Source organism: Platalea leucorodia (genome assembly GCF_965183815.1).
Source record: "Platalea leucorodia genome assembly, chromosome: 2".
Taxonomy (NCBI): domain Eukaryota; kingdom Metazoa; phylum Chordata; class Aves; order Pelecaniformes; family Threskiornithidae; genus Platalea; species Platalea leucorodia.
In genome coordinates this window covers 26,544,572-26,567,767 of record NC_138824.1, presented here as the reverse complement: position 1 = coordinate 26,567,767, position 23,196 = coordinate 26,544,572, and the positions used below count along the sequence as shown (strand labels likewise).

The 23,196-nt window shown below is 38.7% G+C and overlaps 1 protein-coding gene across 2 annotated transcripts in view; it reads left to right on the top strand.

The window, feature by feature from the left end:
• DCLK1 (doublecortin like kinase 1) overlaps nt 1-23,196 on the top strand; it is a gene marked incomplete at both ends in the record, with an annotated part of 249,227 nt that overhangs the window by 150,223 nt on the left and 75,808 nt on the right. For both annotated transcript variants that reach the window (XM_082305137.1, XM_082305138.1), the window contains one exon: nt 22,524-22,640. In XM_082305137.1, the coding sequence (XP_082161263.1) occupies nt 22,524-22,640 (117 nt within the window). The remainder of the gene's footprint in view (nt 1-22,523; nt 22,641-23,196) is intronic.

Below are 23,196 nucleotides of genomic sequence, written 5' to 3'. Positions count from 1 at the left end.
ATCTGAGGCCTGAAGTAGAAGGCAATCCTGGCATTTGGTTTTAAGCCAATAGACATCTTTGGATTGAAAAAATAAGTTAGATCTGGCCCTCTGCTGAACTTCTATCTTTAGTACCCCTTCTCTGCATAATGGCAGTGTATATATTGCAACATGGCATGCATTTGAAAAAATAAAATTAGCTCCATGATGAAAGGAGACTGTGTTTCCTAACACAACGTGACTGCTAATGGTAGACTTCAGCGAATACCTGTGGCAACCTAGCAGATTGAAAATAACACCAGACCCAGTCAAAAAAATGTTATAATAAAAAGAAGAGCAGTAGAAAACGTGATACTTGCAGTCTTCTTAACTTGTACTTGGACACGTACAGGATTGGTGTCTCTCTTACACTGTGACTCCTCCTTTGCCAGGACACCACTGTTCTTACAGCTGACACTGGTGGTCTTCCCCTTATATGATCTTCTAAAATTCTCTATTTGTGGTCATTTCCTTGTTCTCCAGCTTCAGCCCCAGTGTTGCTTGTCTTATTTCCACCCCATGAAATGTGGTTTCTCAGGGATTCCTAATTGTCTGTTCATGGCTAGATCACAAAGACTTTGCTGCATCCTTCTTCTATTTGACCCTTTCCAGATACCACACTGTTGATCACACTTTCCACAGTCACGTCTTCACTATCAACTCCTGTGTTTTCCTTTCCCAGTTTCTCTCCCTGCTCCCTCACTGCTTCAGTGTATCATCATAAAAACAAACAAAACCCCCACCTACTCTTAGGGGAGAGAGGTGATAGACAGAATAAGCATCAAGATATGATAAGATGCTGGTAGACAATATTTTTGATTCTGGCTGAGCAGTGTAGTTAAGGACGCTCTTGAACATTGTTACTGAGTCAAAGCTGCTGTGTCCTGGAAGTTTCTCGGTAGTGCCATTTCTTAGATGCACTTCAGTTTAAGATATTATTGACCTTTGAAACAAAAATATCCCGTGCCCCTTTCTTCTTACTGATGAAAACGAGTTTGTTGGAAATGTGAAAATGAAATTATGGGAATATGTTTTTATGTTAATGGGAGAAATTCTATTTTATTGAGGTCTTTCAATATTTTCTTTTTTTCTTCTTGTAACTCTTAATTAGATTGGGTCTTTGTCATTATTTCTGCTTTAAGTGGTGGTCTTATATATTTGGAGTGACTGCCAGGATTTCCTACTTATGCTGGTGGTACTGCTTATGGTAGAAGCAAACTCACTGTCAAAAAAAGCAGAAACTTGATTACAAGTTTGTAATATTTAATGAAGGCAGATATTTAGGCATTCATTCATACCCCTTAAATAAGACTTATTTCCAAATTTCGTTTTTCCTATACTGTTCAGGGTAAAAAAAGAAATAATCAAAACTACATAATTAAAAACAACCCTAAAATATCATTGCAGAAATATGTATAATGATTTATTTAAGAAAATATGGGAAAAATAGGAAGTCTTGTTAGAAGCTTTGTGTACAGACAAATGCAATCCAAGAGGAACATCATCAGCTAGTATGTATTGACATAGGCCCTTCATGGTAACTGAATTAAAATCAAGATGTATAAGCTGAGAATGTGCACTGAAGTGTGCGTATTAAACATCTGCTGTTTAAAAAAAAAAGATCTAAAAATATTTGGAGAGTGAAATAAACCGTGAAAAGTCTGTTTTCCGTTGTTTTCTCTTTTAAGACATTTAGCTCTCTAGACCATATATATATATATAGTTGAAAATATATCAAGGTCATTTAATTATGAAAACCATAAAGCCTAAGATGTAAGATGTGGTATTAAAAGAAGGCTAACTGTCTGCTAAACCAATTCAGTCAGTTTCTTTCAGGTACTCAATATGATGTACAGATAGAAAGTTACAGCAATTCAAAAGACATGAGGGGAAAAGTTTTGTAAAAATGACAGGAAAAAAATTGGTAGGACTGAATTGCTTCTTGGTTTGTTTTTATAGCATGCTTTGAGAATAAATTTTCTTTATCAATGCATATGCTAAAAGAATCCTTTGGTGCAGCCTCTCTCCATTGCAGCCTGGAATTTGAGGATGAAATACATAACTCTAATTTTCATATAGGTTTATTTTAATGAAGCTGCAAAATTAACTAGTTTTTTGACCAGTAAACTTGAAGAAAAATTACCCAGCTTAGGGAAGGCCAAGCTTCACTAGGATGGGTGCAGGGGTTCTCATAACTGTGTGCGACATGACTCTTCTTACTTCAGGTCATGCAGCTGATAGTTTTCGAGGTGAGTCTCATAATGTGAATCTAGGTCCTGTATCGGATAACAGCTTAAACCAGTTGGTTAGTATTCTTTCCATGTAAGATGAAAAAGGGGAAAACAGATAAGATTGTCCCTTGTCTCCTTTGTTGCTTAGCAGATTGTAGAATAAATCCAGATAAGTGAAGCATAAGGCTGTTGCTTTATGTAGGTGTTCTCCACTTCTATAGTACCAATACAGTAAAATCACCACATATTTTCCCACCCCCTACGTACATAAAGAAAAAATAGCTTATGCCTGAGATGTAAAATTAATCTTGTGGAGATCAGCAGCATGCTGCTATGCTGAAATTCTATTGCTTCCATAGAGATTCATTTTCCGTTTCAAATTGCTAGGGGAGCCATAAAATATTTAGGTACCTACGTATGTAGAAGTCTTTTGTTGGATACAATTGTGTCCAGATATAGAAGATCTGCAGTTACCTTTGGGGACTGGATCTATGCAGATTTAAAAAAAAGAAAACGCACCAAACCAAAAAACCCAATGCTAACATCTAAAATTAATGCTGTAGAACTTTCCATATTATTTAAACTAACCTTCAAATTAAAATGAAATTAATTGCTCATTTGCCATAGTAGTAAAAAGCAATGTGTTGTATTAAACCAAGGATGGATGTAGAGTTCTATTGATCTAAAAAAGCTTCCTCACCAAGCTGAACTGGAAAAACAATGCACATCTCTTGTGTAACTTCTCCAGGTTTTATTAGCTCCTTTATTCTCTCCGTGGTGCAATTTAGCAAAAGAAAAAGTAGCATAGACCCTCTTGAGATACACTAACGTGTGGAAAGTTGTGCAGAAATAGACAAAGATAACAGATCAGACCAAATTCATTATAGTCTTCTTTGAACTACAGTCCATCCACAAAAGCCTTGCAGAAATTCTCCCATGGAAAGGGAGAATTTCTTCCCAGGTTTGTCCCTACCTGTTTAGGTGAGATTTTATTTCTGCCTTTCCCCTCCAGTACCGGAGGTGCAGAGGAACCACACATTGCCATGACAGTTAGCTGCTACATACTTCACCAAGGCTCTGGTATCAGTGGCAGAACTTCACACATCCAAGTGATGCATTTAAATTTCTGTCCCCAAGAATCACAGCTCTCCATCTGACTCCTTGACTTTCTCCTGTCCTGGCTCCCATGCACTAACCTCTCATGTCTTAAGAGACGTTTAATGTTTCCTCTGAATTTTCTTCAAACAAAGAGTCCATTATTTAATCCAGTGCACCCAGAAGTTCCAGTTGGACTCTGGGAGGGGGTGGTGGGTGAAGAGGAAGCGCGAATCAGAAACAGTAAAACTTTCATAAATGGCTGCTCTGTTGTTATGTCTTTTGAAAATGGAGTATGCGCCTGCTGTGTGCCATAAGCACATGCATTGCATTAGGTACAAGCCAACACATTTCATTCAAGCACATCTAAATATTAGAGAGAAAGCAGCGAGGAGTTATGGTTGCAGGGAAAAATCAGGGGGAAGAAGAAAGAGTTCTGCCTAGTTCAGTGAGTAATAACTTGATTGGTAGATATTTATAGGGTAATATTGAAAGAGCAAACAAATGTAAGTCGTCTAATTAGGAAATTGAGAAAAAAAATAACAAGAATAAAAAAAAGAGGAACAGGAGAAGATGTATACAGCAACAGCTGTAAAAGTGTCTGTTGAATTGCTCATCGCAATGAAGAAAAGGGAGCACAGTATCTGATTTACACAAGGTTTCTCTCAAGTTACAGAATGCAATAGTTGTGCCAGTGTAAAACTGGGAATTACGTTGGTGTTTGTGCTTGGCATGCTTTGCACAAAAGTTCTGAATGGATGTTTGTAATAGTTTGTCATTAGTGGATGTGTAACCCTTTCTCATAAAATTATTATATTATCCTCACCCACAGTGAATTCAAATAAAACGTATTGGTCAATGTATGTGTGTATGCTACCGTATTAATAGTAATTTGCAGGATGATAGAGATTGTTTCAGCTGCCTAATTCAATACAGGAAGTCAGTGAGATCATATATCATGGAACAAATTATCTTTTGTCTTAAAAGAGAGTGAAAACATTGCTGTTAGATTTATGTGAATGGGCATACGCTTTTGTACCTAACTGTTCTGAAAGCAAATTAGTCAAACAGTTTTCCATACAGATGCATTTGAACTTTCAGATCAATAGTTGCAACAGCATTTATACTTTTTAGGCATCCTTCTTCATTTTTTGTCATCATGTCACTCATTAAATGAATAGATTATTTTAAAACCCTTTCAATTCCAATTTTTTTTTTATTCTGAATTATTTGCTTGGCTGGTAGACTTTGAAGTTCGCATACACAAGCGATTTCAGTAGCTTGAAAAGTAATTGCACATCAGCTCAGCTGTAGCAATTGTCCATGTGCACATAATTTAATCATCTTCTATTGTAGAGTCAGCTAAGCCATGTTGCATTAACTTACTTTTACCACGCATATATGCAGATAATTGCTGTGACTCAGCTGACACTCAGTAACTCGGTAAGCTTCAGTAACCTTATGCTTGAGCCCTTTTTTTTTAAAATTAGTGTTTTAAAACAGACCTAATGGAGTTTCTCATTTCTTCTGCTTTTTAAAAATACTATTTCTTTTTTGATTGGGCACAAATCCAGTTTTTGTGTGTGGTTGGATCAGCCAGGTTCTGCACATTAATTTGGGGCCACAAAGTGAGAGGTTACAAAGACCTGTGTCCACAGCTGCAGCGCATACTGCTGTGAAAAGAGAAGTCAAAACTCCTTCTCTGTCAGAGACACAGGGAGAGAGAGCACTCATCAACGAGCTCAGCACAGACAAGTACTTTGGAGCCACAAAACAATCTCCTGCTCACATGGGAGTCTGCAGGAAAGGGTGGGAGGTTGATGGCTTTTTGGATCTGGCCCCATTTCATCTTAATCTGCTCTGGCTCCTGATCTTTTCAAAGTCTCCCCATTGTGCATGTGATTTCTGCTAAACACGCAGAGAAATTTTTAAGATCAAGACCATATGATATAGCAAGATTAATCTACCCTTTGGCCTTCACCTCTCCCTCCCACTGCGGGAGAGATTTGGTTCTGCTAATTTGTCATGTTACTTTTTTTTTCACCTGCCATCATTTTTTTTCCTCCTCATGGTTCACCTAAATTGGGGATTTTGGCCCAAACACTCTCAGCATGTAATGAAGATAAATAGAATTCTTCATGTCCACTACATGAATTTTGAAGACATCATTGTTTATTTCACCCAGTTTTAATGTGGAGAATTTGTAACTCATTTGTAGAATATAAGTGTTTTTCACTTTTATTATATATTGTGGCTAAGTGAATCCCTGTAGGTCTGTGAAGCAGATGTGTTAGTACAGCCAGTATAACAGCTTCATTCGTTCCCTCGTCTTCTGCAATGCAGTCAAGTTTCAAATTGTTATGATATGCAGTAATTAAATATGAATAAATAAAATATCACCAGATAATGAAGCTGCAGTCCCCTCTGTCATGTTAAATCATTGATGAGGTGCCTGTGAGTAGGAACTGTGGCTGATGATGTCTTCTGCCTCGAAGTCTCTGATTAGTTTTGGGAGCATTTGTGTAAATTTTTCTGTCGTCTTTGCATCAATAGCCAGAAAAAAATCTTTTGCCTCAATAAAATATATTTGGATCATTATATCCTCCTGCCTCATCAACGCATTCCTTTCATATCTTCCGACACCTGAATAATAACTGGAAGTGGACCAGTTTTGCAGATAACAACTATGTAATTCAACTGTGTTACCTTGTTAGGTATTAGTATGTAATTTGCAACCTTGTTAAGAATAAAGAGTTAGGGTTTGGGGAATAGTTGCAGACTACCTCTATTTATCTATATCTGTTTTTAAAGTCATATGTACCACATAAAAATATTAATTTCAGTGAAGGAATGGAAGAAATAATGAACAAAATAAAAATCTTTGTTTGCACTGTCTGTTTCAAAGCAGCCCAGATGTTAATCTAGGTATTTTAGATCCTACAAATCATGTTCTACTGGAAATAAGGTATGAATTCAGCATTCATGCTTTTCTGAAAACTCCTCCTGTTCCCATAATGGCTTTCAACCCGTCTAAAACATTACTTCTTTTTCTATATCTATGACTTTTATATCTATAAGTATCTCAGATTTATTCTGTATACACTGTATTGCTCTCACCCATGAGAGGCCCATAAAATGTCTAGCTTATAAGTTAAGAGAAAGCTGTCATTTGGTTTCATCAGATGTGAATATTAGGGGAAGGAGCTCCTCTGAGCAGGAAAGCAACTTATGCATCAGGTTGGCTATTTTAAAAGGTGCTGCTTGTTTGAAATAGTTCAGGGAGCTGGAATGCTACTGCTCTTCTTCAGCTGTTTCAGTTGCTCACTCAGGATGTATAGCTCAGTCCATCAGGTGTTCCTTGCTCCTGGCTTTGGACCATAACTGCTGCAGAAACACCATTGTCCAGTCACAATTTATAAGGTGATGGGACAATCCAAGTACTTGAGGGTTTGGTTTACCATGTTCTCTTGTGATTTATCATTATATTTGCACTGGTTTATCTTTATAATACTTGTATTTTTTTTCCAATATTTCCTGTTGTTAGAATTACTTTTCCTTAAAGCAATATCTCTGGTACTCTGCTTTTATATGATTGATGAACTGCACCTTCTGTCACATAAAGACAGCATGGAATATAATAATTAGGAAAGAAATTGGACCGGGACTGATTATTTTTCTTCAGTACCATCACAGAATTCCTGTTAATACTAGAGATGCCCAAGTGAGATTTAAATAAACCCTCTCACACAGCCAAGCAGTCTGTTGCAGCAGCACAGAAGTTAACATATGCTGATTTACCTTTTTGAGCTCTGTTTTCATGTAGTTAGGTTGCTACCAGTACTCACGTTAAATCCAGGATGGTACCTCCAGATCTCTACACTGCAGTCACAAAGTAAACATGCCTCATTAAAAAACTCCCAGTTGTTCATAGCATTCTTTCAGCGTAGGAGAACGCGCCTGATTTACACAACAGAGTTTTGGCATGTGGAATTACCTTTTATCTCCACAGGTTTGCATGCAGGCACATGTAAATGTGGAGTAAGCAAACAAAGCCCAGCTTGTGGCACCTAAATAGAACCACATGGCCCAAACCTCAGCCAGCAACGCAGCTGCCAGCAAAGCTTCAGCGTGCATGCATCCCAGGAGCAATGTCAGCAGCTGCGAGCGCAACAACATTTCTGGCAGTGATGTTTTCCAGTTTAGGCCTGGCCACGCTTTACATCTCTTGCCCATCTGTTTGTTTTGCATTGTGTTGCATCATCCCGATTGCAATATTTAAACTATAAAATCATCGGGGGATCATACAGAGGGGGAAGCTGCCTTGTGCAGGTCGCCTCAGGGAGAGCTTTCTTTTCATAGGAGTTGGTGTCAGAGAAAGTACAGAGGCTTTTTTGTGGTAGGAACAGACATATGGGAAGCTGGGACTGACACTGACAAAACCACGGGGAGGTTAGAAGCAAATCGGAAAGTTAAGGCGAGGATATTTTGTCTTCAATATTTCTACATTCAGGTTACAAAGTGGATTTATGATGTTCTTGAAGAGCTTCTTGGGTTCCAGATACTGGTAGAATGGAAATTAGGAATTCTAGGGACTATATTTTATCATCGGCATTGTTGCCTAATTCAGTATTTTGTGACAACATTGCTGGATATGTACTTAAGTTTGTGAAAAAGAAGTCACATTTTCTCCTAGAATGTCTAGAGGAAACTAGGAGCATGTCCTGTGAATAAACCTGGGTTTTAAGTTAACTTTTGCGTTCAGCTGTGTTTGGAATTGTTAGTATTTGTTTTTTGAAAATATTCTTGTAAAAAAAAAAAGTGTATTGGAATGACTTTTCACAGGAAATTAAGTGTCTTTTTGAGAATATTTATAGAAAATAAGTTAGTAAACATTGGCTTTGCCTCAGGTCTTTAATGGTAGCTGTTCCTTATCTGTTCAGGAACAGCTTCTGAGTGTTGCATCCCTTCCAAGGCTAGAAATACTCTTACTTTTAAATACTGAATAATCCCAAACTTCTAAATGCACATTTTAGAGAAGTAAGACTTTAAATAAAGAACATATCTGAGAAAATTGTGGGTGACTCACAAAGAATAATATGGCAGAACTTGTTAAATTAATTATTTTTTCATCTTTCATAGTTTCTACACGACTTCAACTCAAAGCATCCCAGTGTTTCGTCAACCCATCTGACAGCCCTCTTCAAACACTTAGTAGAATTTAATCTTTATTTAAAAAATTAGCAATGGATATGGTTCCACATTTGAATTTCTTTAAAATTAATGGAGGAGATACAGGGGACCACCTTGCAGACCAAAAAATTAGATGGGTCAAAGAATTAAAAAAATGAGACACCCCTACGAAACATTCTTGTCTACTGCATTGTTAGGCTTAGCATACTTTGTCAATCATAGTAATGGCTTTCATATCGTGGAAGAAGGTCAGCTCAAACTGGATTTGTCTAATATCAGCTAAGTTTGTGCAACTCAGTAGTGAAATAATTTTACAAAAAAAGACTCTAAAAACATTGATCCACTGCAATGTTAGATACTATCATAAATGATATCTGTAATTTGATAACATAGAATGTAAAGCATTGCTTCCAATAATAACCTGACTGAATGTGTATAAATATAGTCTTATCGATGCATAGTTAGCACTCCTCCTGTCCCTCTTTGCGTGTTGATTATCATTTAAGCATCAGCTGCCTATTAAGCTGTGATCCTTGCTTCAAATGTTTACAATCCAGACTGCTTCAGGAGATGGTGTGGGCTAAGATGTTTTTGGTTGATTGGCTCTTGGGTTGTTTTTTTTTTTTTTATGACACCTTTTCTTGAACTCGGCTAGCATGTGTGAGTTTCTGTCTTCATTTTGTTTTTCCCATCTGGACATGCCTATATATGGGCTTAAGAATGAAAGACATGTTTCTAAGAGCAGATTGAGTTGTGGAAGATGTAGATAGAGCCATGCCTCCTCAAGCAACTCTAGTATCACAAAATCAGTTTAGATCTGTCCAATGAGAGTAAAAAAGGTTGTCATCCATGAAGTTGGTAAGAAACGTCTTCTCTCAGTATTAAGTTCCATCATATAGTTGGTTTGAAAGGAACATACATCTTAATGGTTCGAGAGAATATTAGCCAAGAAGATTCTGAATTGTCTGTGAAGGAGAAAGTGTGTTTTTTGGGAGCTATCTATTCTGCTAATGCCCTGCCGAGAGAAATTCTTAAAGCTAATCAGTCTGGCTTTTGAAGACAAATAAAAGATTTATATCTCAATAGTCACCCCACTCAGGAAATGATAATGATTTTAATTCACTCATTAAGCAAGCACTTTTCCCTTGCTAAAATGTTCTTGGACTTTCAGTCAGTTTTACATTAGAGTGCCTCTCTTCCTTTTACTTATCTTTCAGCTAAATCCAGACAGAAGTGCTGACAGTGAAAAAACTTTTGAGTACCTTCTATGAGTCATACTAGGAAGACTTAATCAAAAGTATCATCGAAGGGATCTGAGAGGTCCCAAGGGAGGACCTGCTATACCTAAATTGACTTTACAGGTTTCTGGCTAACCTGTCTGTGTGAAGTTGTAGTTAGGGAAATTCAACAAGTCCTCCACATGATCCTTTCCTTGCAGTTAAAAACATGTTTCTTCATGTCTGAATTAATCTAACTTTTAGAAGAAACTTAAGATCACTCGTCTTTGTCGTATTTGTGATACAACTAATAGTAGGAATTTATTTTTTCTTTTTTGGCAGTCTATTAAGTATTGAAGGCTGCTATTTTACCTCATCACTTTTTTTCTGAACTAAAGATCCCATTTATATTAGTTATCCTTCATTGGTCATGTTTTCCAGAGTTGTGATCTTTCTTGATAGTCTCTCAACCCTCTGAAGGTGAAAGTCTTGTTTCTAAATGGGAATCACAAAAGTGGATTTGTTGTGTTAGCTAACACTACAGTAGCCCTGAGGAGAACAGAATAATTCATGTGTCCTCCACAGAGTGCTCCTGTTGACACCAGCAGGATGGTGATTCCTGTTGCTGCAGTAGTTTGCTTCAGATGCAGACCCACTGCAAGACTTATGTCCCTCTTTGCAGAACTGCTGTTTAGCATTTATGCAACTGATTCTTGTAGTAAGTTGGCTTCTACCTTTTTTCTGTTGCTTATTCTTTCCTGGTTGTAATACTTCAGACTTGTTGAGTTCTATCTGTTTTTTTCTGATGACTTCTCCAGTTTTCAGGATTCTTCCAAATACCATTTATGTTCTTCTACAATGCTTACAGCTTTACCTATGGTAGTGTCATCTCCAGATTTAAAATGCATGCTCAGCTTATTAATAAAAATATTGACTAGTACCAGGCTCAGAAACAAAACCCTGTCGAGCTCTTCTGCTCATTCTCTTCTAGTTTGACAGTAAACCATTGGTAACTACTCAGGTTTGGTTTTCCAATACCTGTCTTAAAAGCAATTTCTGTATGTAGATGGTATTTTCCTAAATTGCGGCTTGGCTTTCAAAATCCTGATTAGAAATGTTTATCATCTCTACTGTCCTCCCCTGTTATCCTGTTATAAGAAGGCTACTTTGACACAGTTTGTTCTTGACAAAACTATTTAGACTATTATATAATATCCTCTAAGCTTCAAATGGTTTGTTTCCTTTATTGTTTTGTATTGTCACAGAATCACAGAATGGTTGAGGTTGGAAGGGACCTCTGGAGCTCAAGCAGGGCCACCAGGACCCAGGTGCCCAGGATCATGTCTAGACAGCTTTTGAATATCCCCAAGGCTGGAGACTCCACCACCTCTCTGGGCAACCTGTGCCAGTGCTCGGTCACCCTCAGAGTGAAAAAGTGTTTCCTGATGTTCAGAGGGAACACCCTGTGTTTCAGTTTGTGCCCATTGCCTGTTGTCTTGCCACAACCGAGAGGAAAGGAGCCTGACTCTGTCTTCTTTATACCCTCTCTTTGGATATTTTTTTCCAAAATTTCAAGTTAGGCTGACTGTTCTGCAACTCCCAGTTTTCTGATTTGTCCCAGTTTTAAAGATCGGCACTTGCTTTTGACTTTTTCTAGTCTCTTCAGGACTTTACTTGTCTTTCACAATTCTCAAAAAATAGCGTCTAGTAGCTCAGAGATTGTCTCAGGTGTGTGCCTAAATATTCTTCACATCTAGCTAATTTGAAAATGTTATCTAATGACTCTGTCTAACCTGTTTTCTTTTTAGTGCGTCTTGTCTTCTAATCCCGCTGTTGCTAAAGTTATGTTATCTGCCTGACTGTGGTTATTCTTTTTAATGAAATTGAAACAAACAAAAGAATTAAACAATCAGCTTCTCATATTCATCTGTTTTTAATGGATATTTTATATTTGTATATCCTTTTTTTTGTTCAAGACTCCTTGCTAATCTAACTAATTAGCTGCGTAAGTGCCATGGGAATTTGGTTTGTGCTTAACTGTTGTGACTATAATCTTTATCCCAGTATCGTGTATTTTGTTTCTTTGAAGAGAATAAAAAGGCTTTTAAAACTTAATACTGCACAATAAAGTTGTTAGACTGATAAGTGCATTATAAATATGCAGATTTACTTGAGAAAAAGCATCAAAGCAGAAATAAATAGGACATTCAGTTTAAATACATATTTTCTCCCTTTGCACAAATCAGTTACACAGAAAAAGCTGTAACTTCAAGAGACCTGGTTAAAATGTGTTAAAAGTTAACTGTTTTGAATGGATGTTTCTCAGTAATACCTTTAGCTGATGCTTTCTATGTGAAGACAATGTTCTGCAAATGGGGACTTTTTGCTTTTCTAACCATGGAAATGACTTAAGCTTGTAAACTTCCAAAAGAGTCATTTGAAATGGAAGATAGTTGAAAACGAGTGATACTCTTCAGACAGCAAGTAGTAGTACCAAAACCCCAGAATTTGTTGGACTGCAACATTGTCACTTCTCTTAGGCTGGAATAAAAAAAAATGTGATGGAATGCCTGTGTACTTGATGCTTAGGATGATGTTAATATTTACCATATGGATTAAATAGGAGGTCTGTTTATTCTCAAAGAACAAGATGAATTTTAATAGATAGTATGACAAATATTACCCCTTTGTGCTGGACAGGAAAGCAAGCCATTGATCTTGATGAACAGAAAAGTTAAGAACTGATGAATTTGTACCATCCTCTCATTTCATCTCCGATTGCATGACTAAAACAATGCCAAGAAAAATGCCATCCAAATTGTGCAGATAAAGTAAGGCACTTCAGTGATGAATTTTTCTCCTGACTTCACCAGGGGTATTTGAGGGATATCTGCTGTTAGAGTATATGCCCAGTAAACAAGCTCTTGTCACAGAAAGAACAAGAAAGCCATAAGCAAAGGCAGGACACATTTCTTTGTTTCATGAAGAATAATGCTGAGGGCATAAATAAAAATAATAGTTGATTGCAGTTGTAATCAGTTGTGTCATCTTAAGCATTTCCAGTTAAAAGTATCTTTCTGATATTTTGGTGAGTGCAGCTAGTGTGGTAAACCTGCAGAAGTAGGAGGAGGGTTCTGAATATAGGGGCAAACTAATGAACATTTATATCAGCATTGGAACAGCTTGGGTGAAGTATATTGAGCAAACAGTGATAATTAAAATCTCTGGAAGTGAAGCAGAGTATGTGGCAAGGCACACAAGACATACATGTTAAAGATTACATGTGTGCTAGCTGTGTGTTTTAGCTAATGATAAATAAAGTTCCTATTTCAACTCAGTGTTCAAGTTTCTTAAAAATAATTTCTGATAATGCAATTTCAGTTTCAGAGATTAATATTTTATACCTGCAAATTCATTCACATGTATTCAGTAGGAAATATTTCAGATTCATTTAGGCAAGCAGGTTTTGAAGAAGTCTTCTAATTTTGGCTGCCTACAAATGCAGAGTTGGAAAATAATTAGATATTGTGCCTTGTCAGAGAAGCTGTTGCAGTGATGAAAAATGTTTTTTAACTCCTTATCATCACTGCTGTGGGGTGGAATTTTTCGTAGTGTTTGTATAGCCAAAATATTAACATGGAGGTTTGTGTGAGATGATTCTGACAAAAAGGTTAGCACTTGGAGAAGGCAGGAAGATAAAATCTACTCATACACAGTAAGATCATGAAATAAAGTAAAAATCTTGTGTTACTGTGTGTATTGAGTAAAAGAGCCCATCCCCATCCAAAGATACTGCTTCTCATTCGAGTGTGTTCACCAGTACTCAAAATCTATAATTCATATCTGGTCATTCATGAGTAAGATTCATCTTTGCTAACTTACAGGTTCTTAAGATAGGTCACAGAAATGAACATGTTCCATTGACTGTAGAAGGACCACGGGGTGAATAGTTTGTACGCATGCATCGTATTTTTAGCTGCCTAGCACTAGATGAGTTCAATCCTACCAGCAGCGTCTTTAAGTTATATAGACAGAAGCATGTTTGAAGATAAAGTAGGAAGTACTTGAAGCAACATTTTGATTATATATAAAATCTATTTACCTTTTTAGAAAAACTTTCTGGGCGACTTCACTGAATTTAGGAACAAGTAAGGACTTTGAAAGTTATACATTAGAGCAGAATGAGATATTAGTGATAATACATGAATTCATGAACACCTTCCTTATTTCTAACTTACAAGGCATTTTTGGAGTAGTACATACATCTGGAAGCATTCTTAGGTTGAGTGAATCTATTTGGGTTCCTAAGAGCTTGCAAGGTGCTCTATTTTGTTGATTTGCAGTAAGGCATAGATGGCTTTAATTGTTTGTATTTTATTGTATGTAGCTTTTGCCTTGTCAGTGAATACTTATCCCAGTTTCAGAATCAGAGAATGATTTTTCACATGAAAGAAGCTTTTTCTGTATTTTATACCCCAGTCAAAGCATGTTTCTTGGCAGAAAAAAAAATGGAGATTTAAGTATTTGCTACCACAAATATTTGGCACACAGTTGAAATAGACAGTATTCCTAATCTTTTTCACGAGTGGAGGACTGGTAACTGGTAAGAAATCAAATACAAGATAAGATGTCTCAAAAAAACATTAATTTACAGTGACAGATAGCTTAGTGCATGGGATAAAACTTTAGGATTTTGTATTCTACGCATACATCGCTGTCCATCTGCATCAGGAACACATAAATGGGAAGACATGCAGAACAAAATTGAAGTAGGCACAACCATGACGATAGAAGATTTGAAATTAGTTAAACCTCTGTAAAACACCCTATATCTCTTTCATTTCTGGAAACTGTATGATAGTTACCTTTTTGAACATGTTGTAATTATAAGTCATAGCTGCCCGTGATTCATCAGTAGGGTAGGGTGAATTGCAGTGTGTATCAATGCCACTAGGCAGGATGGTACCATTTCCTTTTTGCTGAAGGGTGAAACTTAGTTCTGCAACCAGAAGATTACTGGTTTTAATTGAAGGCATGAATGCAACTGAAAAGTAAAATCTTATTAGCTGCATTAAGAATTAGCAACATGGAACAAATTACTCTTAACATCAAAAACTAAAATCGGTACTGCATTTGGGGTAATGATCTACTGATTGGCCTGAGGACATTGCTAGTGAGGCTAATGTCTTTAAGCAGTGGTAAAAGGTATCAGCCTAAGGCTTACAGTAAAGTGGCTTACCAACAACCACAGACATCCTTGATCCTCCCTCCTTGCTTATCTGTAGGATACAGCTGTTGCTGAAACCAAGTTAAATGTTCTCGTCTTAGAGAAACAGATTGGCAGGGATACCAAAAAAATAAATATCTGTCCCCTACACACAGACCTCAAAAAAAAAAGCAAAACACAGCAGAGTGTGATATTTTAGCCCAGAAAGAACTCATGAAGGCCATACAGTTAACTTCTGAGTAGCTGACAAGTAAGCCTTTTTGATCGCCTGGTAATTTAGATAACTTTTCAAAGTCTTCTCTAGAAACACGGTAAATTTGTTCATTTTATGATGCATTGATTGCAGTTTAGTTACTCTCTGCTGCTTTCTTGCCATTGTAAAATCTAATAAACACAGAAGCTAATGAAACATTTCAGAAATGGAACATCACAGAGCTGGAGACTGGAGGCATTACGATTCTGAGTATTAGCATCCCTTAGTTACCTCACGCTTACATTTTATACATTTGACAACAGGAAGAATCAAGAGCTCGCAAGTAAATGTGTTGGGGTTCATCCTAGTTGTACCAGTTCCTACTGCTCATTGACACCACCGTGCAATCTCGGGAATTTCGTGTTCCTTATCTTGGCCCTATGGTGTCTCAATGATATCAGATCGTAGCCTTGGGATATTTCCTCTTTTTTTCTCAGCCTTATTGTTGTTAATGTCCATTAAATGCCTCAGACCTCTCTGGTAATATTCCATGCTATAAAGGGACTGCAGTGTTACATTGTTAGTCTCGCTGCCGATAGTCTGTACTTCCCTCTCCTACTTTGTAATTCTGTCTGTAGTTATACAACAGAACATCTTATTGCAAGATGTTTTGGCTGGAAAAACATTCTTATTTATTTGGTATTCTGAGTTGGAAAGCAATAAAGCCTGTGATCAGACCTTAATGTTGACCTTCTTTTGCTTCACGTTACCATGGGTATCATCATTTTATTCCTTTAATCTTAGTCAGTCAGTGGTGAGAGGAAGGACTGGGTCTTCGTGATACATTTCTTCCCTCACTGAACATACTATAGAAACACCTGGTTTCTTCTTGGCTGAGCATGCCCACATGAGTGAGAAAGGCAGTATAACTCTCTTCTGTCAGGAGTTCAGATCTATTTCTGATACAATTTTGGCATCAAAAGAAAATCAGAGGAAAAAATCCTCTTCTCTTTCATGGCTTAGCAAGGACCTGTTGTATAGTTATCAGAATACTGTTGATGAGAAGATATGTATTTATTTCCTTACCGTTATAGATTCTGTGTAGAAAATACAGTTTTAAAAAACAAGCATTTTTGTTTTCCCTTCCTCTTTATCTACACATAGTTTTCCTACAGCAACAGGCAGATTATGGTAATGTGTTAGAGGAGACAAGCAGTGGTTTGGTTACTGAGTGGGATCTTTGCCTGCAGTAAAATTTAATTTTCTAAACTAAATGTGACAACAAAATTGCATACATAAACTGTTCACGGGAGCTGAGACCTATTTGCAACAAGCAGTATGGTTACATTCTGTCCGTGACTGGAAATCCTTTTAGACTCTCTAGCTAGTATTGCCACAGTCTTTGAAGGCATGAGTTGCCTGACCCTGATGTGTGCAGCACTGAAGGCTTGCCCATATGCTTCTCTGCAGGCCATGCTGTAGCCCATGTCATTTATGAATAAACTTGTAAACCAATAGGAAACATGGCACTTGACAAAATTTACCTTAAGGTTCACAGTGGTATTCGAGCAGAGAGAATATATGCTCATTTGAATTACAACCTTTTAAAACTTCACGACCTGTGAATTATTTTTGAGAGGAAAAAGAAAATCGTGCCAAAGAAGTTCATAACTGAGCTTAAAAGTGTTTGTATAAATAGTAAAATAGGGAAAGAGAGAAAATTTCTGTGGCACAGACTAAAGAGAAGAGTTGCCCTGACAGCAAATGCTAACAGTGTCCAGGGCTGTATAAACAGGAGCAGAGCCAGTAGAGATAGGGGAGTAATTAGACCCCTCTACTCAGCACATGCGAGGCCACATCTGGAATACTGTGTCCAGTTTCAAGTCCCTGAGTTCAAGGAAGACATCACTAAATTGTGATGAGGAGTTAGAGGAGGACTGTCATGATGGTGGGGGGCTGGAGCACTTGCCCTGTGAGGAGAGGTTTACGGAGCTGGGCTTGTTCAGCCTGGAAAAGAGATGGCTTTGGGGAGACCTACCAGCAGCCCCCAGTGCCCATGAGGCAGCATCTCTTCTCCAGCAAGAAGATGGAGTCAGGCTCCTCACAGTGATGCATGATAGGAGAATGAGAAATGATTGGTATAAATTGAAACAAGAGGTTCAGACTGGATATAAAGAAAAACCTTTTAACTGTGATGGCAGTCAGGCACTGGAATGGATTTGCCCAGGGAGGCTGTGCTTTCTCCATCCTTGGAGATTTTCCAGAAACAACTGGACAAAGCCCTGAGAATCACAGAATCTCAGAACGGTTGAGGTTGGAAGGGACCTCAGGAGGTCATCTGGTCCAACTCCCCTGCTCAAGCAGGGCCACTTAGAGCAGGTTACCCAGGACCATGTTCAGACATCTTTTGAATGTCTCCAAGGGTGCAGATTTCACAGCCTCTCTGGACAACCTCTCCTAGTGCTCAGTCACCCTCACAGTAAAAAAGTTCAGTCAGAATCTCCTGTGTTTCAGTTTAATTGCCTCTTGTCCTGTCACTGGACACTGCTGAAAAGAGCCTGGCTCTATCTTCTTTGCACCCTCTCTTAAGGTATTCATATACATTGATAAGATTCCCCCTGAGTCTTCTCTTCTTTAGGCTTAACAGTCCTACCTCCCTCAGCTTTTCTTCATATGAGAGATGCTCCAGTCCCTTAATTGTCCTTGTGGCCCTTCATTGAACTCTCTCCAGTATGTCCATGTCTCTCTTGCACTGGGGAGCCCAGAACTCATCGCAGCACTCCAGGTGTGGCCTCACCAGTGCTGAGCAGAGGGAAGGATCACCTCTCTCGACCTGCTGACAACAGTTCTCCTAAAGCAGTCCAGGATACCATTTGCTTTCTTTGCAGCAAGAGTGTGTTGCTGGCCCATGGTCATCTTGTCCACCAGGACCCCCAGGTCCTTTTCCGCAAAGCTGCTTTCCAGCTGGGCAACCCCCAGCGTATATTGTGGCCTCTGGTTGTTTATGCCCAGGTGCAGGACTTTGAACTTCTCCTTGTTGCACTTCATGAAGTTCCTGTCAGCCCATTTCTCCAGTGTGTCAATGTCCCTCTGGATGACAGCACAACCCTCTAGTGTATAAGCCACTCCTCCCAGGTTTGTCATCAGCAAACTTGCTGAGGGTACAGTCTACCCCATCATCCAGATCATTAATGAAGATGTTGAGCAGGACTGGACCTAGTGTTGACCCGTGGGGTACAATGCTAGTTACTAGCCTCCAACTAGACTTCATGCCACTGATCACCACCCTCTGGGCCCAGCCATTCAGCCAGTTTTCAATCCACCTTGCTGTCTGCTTATCAAGCCCATACATCGACAACTTGTCTATGAGGATCTTATGGGAGACAGCGTTGAAAGCCTCACTGAAGTCCAGGTAGACAGTATTCACTGCTTTCTCCTTGTCTACCAGGCCAGTCATTTCACTGCAGAAAGTTATCAAGTTGGTCAAGCATGACTTCCCTTAGGTGAAATCATGCTGACTACTTCTGATTATTTTTTTGTCCTTAATGTGCCTTGAAATAATTTTCAGGATTTGTTGTTCTGTCACCTTCCCAGGGATTGATGTGAGGCTGACCTGTCTGTAGTTCCCTGAGTTCTCCTTTCTGCCCTTTTTGAAGATAGGAGTGAGACTTGTTGGGTCTTCATGCACCTATCCCAATCACCATGATCAGTCAAAGATTATTAAGAGTGACTTTGCAATGACATCAGCCAACTCCCTCAGCACTTGTGGGGGTGCATCCCATCAGGACCTATGTATGTCTACTTTGCTTAAGTATTCTCTAATCTGATCCTCTTCCACCAAGGGTAGATCTTCCTTTCTCCAGACCTTTCCTCTGCTTCTGGGACCCGGGATTCCTGAAGGCTAGTCTTGCTAAGACTGAGGCAAAGAAGGCATTCAGTACTTCAGCCTTTTCCATGTTCTGTGTCAGCAGGGCCCCTTCCTCATTCAGCAGTGGGTGTGCATTTTCTCTAGTCTTCCTTTTGTTCCATATGTACGTAAAGAAGCACTTATTGTTACCCTTGACATTTCTCACCAGATTCAATTCCAGCTGGGCTTTAGCTTTCCTAACTGTGTCTCTGCATGCTCCAACTTGCTCTGTATTCCTTTCAGGTTACAACTCCTTCATCCATGCAGACCTCCTGGCATTTTTGCTCAACTTCCAGCTTGTTGAGATGGACTGTTCTGGGGCTTGGAGGAGGTGATCCTTGAATGTTAATCAACTTTCTGGGGACTCTCTTGCCTCCAGGGCCTTATCTGATGACGCTCTTCCAAGCAGATCTCTGAACAAAGTCTGCTCTTCTGAAGTCCAGCCAAGGCTGCCTTTGGCCTTCATATCCCCAATGAGCCCTTCTTTTTTTGTGAGTGTGAGCAGAGCATCTCTCCTCACTGGTTTCTCTATCAGTTGGATCAGGAAGTTGTCACTGGTGCTCTCCAGGATCCTCCTGTTCTGTTTATGCCCTGCGGTGTTGTTCCTCAGGTTGGTTGAAGTGTCCCCCAGGTGGACCAGGACTGTGAATGTGAAGCTACTTCTAGCTTTGAGCAGGAAATTGGACTAAAGATCTTCTCATGTCCAACCTGGATTATCCTCTGATCCTGTGATAATTGTTAATTTCTCAAATTATCTTTTGAACATATGATCATCTGTGTTTCTGCTCCAGTGGTGAGAGATTTAATGTTCAGCTAGCTGTGAGAGGTGGCTTCCTTGTAGGATAATATGCCACTAGTATAGGGATACTCAAGTAACAGGTCATGGTCTATAAGTAGCCCATCAGGATGACTTGCAGACCTAACCTCCTAACCACACCCTTTCTAACGAGACTATCGGTAGTGAGGGGTGGCCAAATGCCCTGATGGGTGCAGCCAGCTGCCAGCCTCCCTCTTTCCCAGCAAAGGTAGTACCCCTCTATAGCATGTGAGCAGGAGTATTTCTTGCTGGGAGAGAAGATGGTGACAAGATGCAGTTAGCTTTTGCAGTTAAAGCCGGCCACACCTTCCTTGCCCATGTGAGACAAATTCCAGATGAAGAAGAATAACCTTTTAATAACTATTTTCTTCCAATTTCTGAACATGTTGGGTGAAAATGATATAAGGACTATCCTGAGTATTGTCCTAAACAGCATTGTATCAGTAGGATAGAAAGATAACCTGGACATACGTTTACTTGCCGCCTCTTTCCTTTCATGCCATTTTCTGCCTGGTCCTTTCTAATGCTATGAGGGGAAATACACATTCAAATGCAAAGTCGTATCTCTAACCTCATTCTAACTCTGGATGCTTATAAGGTATTCAGAGAACTCGAATGAGTATTAATACCTATAATAAGATGAGAGTTAAGGTTTAGTGCATAGCATGAATTGCAAGAGAGGGATGCAGACAATTATTTTCTTTACATGCTAGAAACAGAGGAGAGCTTTTTACATAGTGAAGTATATTACAGAAAGTAGCTGGCTGTTTTCTTCATGGGCTTTTAAGTTTTTCTGCTAAGCAAATTACTATAGTCTAATCGTTTTAGCTTGACTGGGTCATTCTACTTCAGTCTTTTTATTTATTGACCGTTAGAATATTCAGTTCCCTTCCTGACTGATTCCTGTGAATGGGGCCCACATTGGGATTACGGCTTAGTTTTACATTATCAAACAAGTTGTCTGTTAGGTGTTTGGGCATTTTAAATCTATGTTTACAAGAAAGGTAAAGAACCTGTTTGCATTTGAGATGTATAGACAGTTTCTGGAGCAACAGTTTATGACAGTACATCCATGGAAGGTTCCTGTGGTAGTTACCTAGCAGAATCTAATTGAAAGCTTTTATTGCTCCTGGTTTCAGTTGATAATTTCCTCTTACAACAGAGTAAATGTTTTTCTCCATTTCCACTCATCATTCAGTATAAAATGAGAATAGTCATCAATGAATCACATAAAATGTCAACAGAAAGAAATTAGCTGCTATTGGACATTAGGAAGGTGGGAGCATTTGGGAAGAAAAGCTTCTTTGGGAAAACCAGGGTATTTCTCTGGTCCCTTCTGCTCTCAGCTGTGCTGGATGTTCCCTCAGTAACGCATCAGTTCTTGCTTCCTTCAACAGCTTGACAAAAGACAAACAGTTGGGGCAGCCAAGAGAAATACACTTCATGACATCATTCTCTGGTAGATATGTTTAAGCTAATTAGTTATGCTCAGTTTTATTTCTTTGTTCTCTAATCTGTCTAAACTATGTTACAGGCTCCACTGATCATCTGTGAAGACTAAATAATGTGCAGGCTCGTGCATGGTATTTTCTGACTAGGGAGAAAAAATCCTTGTTTATTTCTTTTAACCTGTGTTGAGGAACCTTAACCATGGGAAGAAAATGGGGAACAGGTCTAATACAGAACTAAATGTTTATTGATGCATTTTTAAACAAGTGAAGTATACTGACATCGTCAGGTGAAGACAGTGTAAACATTGCTGCAGACTTCTAATTGTATATTGGCTAAGAAGTGGAAATCCCTTTTTTTCCCCGACTGTATAATATGTCTGGTGATTAATTTAGTATCCATTATGAGTGCAAGACATCAGTGTTATGCACACTAAGTTCTTTCATCCTCAGGCCAAGTACCATTTTGCAGGCGTAATGCAAGAATGCCTACAGAGCTGTGTGGGTGTATATAAACTCTAACCTGAACATCTTGCAGTGTTCTCAAGTGGGAGGGTAATTTCGCCTCTTCATTGATTTTACTGATGTCTCTTATGAGCAAGTAGTGCCATTTCCCTCAACCTGTGATGAATTGCGTGTGCTATACAATGTGGGCTGTTGCTCACCAGAGGATTAAGCAGGAGCAACAAACCTGCTTCACTTTCTTCAAACCTTTCATGAGTGACAGACACCTGCGTCATCTTGCACAGTCTTAACATTTTGATATATAAAAGCAGCCTTCCGGTTCTTCTAGAGGAGACTGCCTAGGTTGACAAAAATGCTTACATTGCATTTGGATCATTTACAAAAACCACTGCATTACTTGTGCTGAAATCTTCAAAAGCAAATAAATTTTATGTGTAGTCTCAGCACTGTTAAATTAAGCTGTCCTAAGTACCTGCAGTAACCATGGTATCTAAAAGTCTGGATTACTGCAGCAGTTCTTTGTCTGGAATATGGTACATACTGTACTTGGATTTTAATGGAGCCATTTATACAAATTTTATATTTTCCCATAAAACTCCTCAAGATGAGTGAAAACAAGCGTGGGCTAAATGTTTGTGCTTTTCAGTGCTCTTTCTGTTACAGAATCTTGCTGACTTTCTTAATTGCTAACTTATGCAGTTTCTTTGTCTTTTAGAATGTCGGGTGGTGAAATCCACTTCCTATACCAAAATAGCTTCGACTTCACGTAGGAGCACCACCAAGAGCCCGGGCCCATCCCGACGCAGCAAGTCTCCTGCTTCTACCAGCTCAGGTAAAGCAAGCAAGAAATCTTTCTTAACAACAGCAACCAATCTGTTTCAATACAATTAGCAATGTGCTTAAAATTCCATGTGTCTGTGGAAAAACATTGTATGTATGAAACAGTTGATAGTAAAAATTCACTTGTTTTCTCAGTTGCATCTGAGACGAAGTGTCTTCCCAATACAAAATAATTCTTCAGTATTTTATAAATCTTTTATAAATCATAGTCTGGCATTACGACAGTTCATTTTACTTTATTTTCCGTGCATGTTTTTGCTGCCAATACCTAAAGACTGACAAAAAGAGGTATTCTTTGTACTAGGAACTGAATGAGCACAATGCAGAAAGTAGTCCAAGTTACACAGCGTAGGATCTGTGTCTGCTAAAGGCTGATTTCACAGTCTTTTATTGTATTTTGTTTCTGAGGGAGTTAAGAGGCAGCAGTGAGGAAAGGATAGGTTAAAGACAGTGAGGATATTGAGGAAAGGGGGGCAGGGCAGAGAAAGAATGCAATTACAGATGTGAATGTGAGGTGCAAAGATAGCTGAGGAGGAAATAAATCAGAG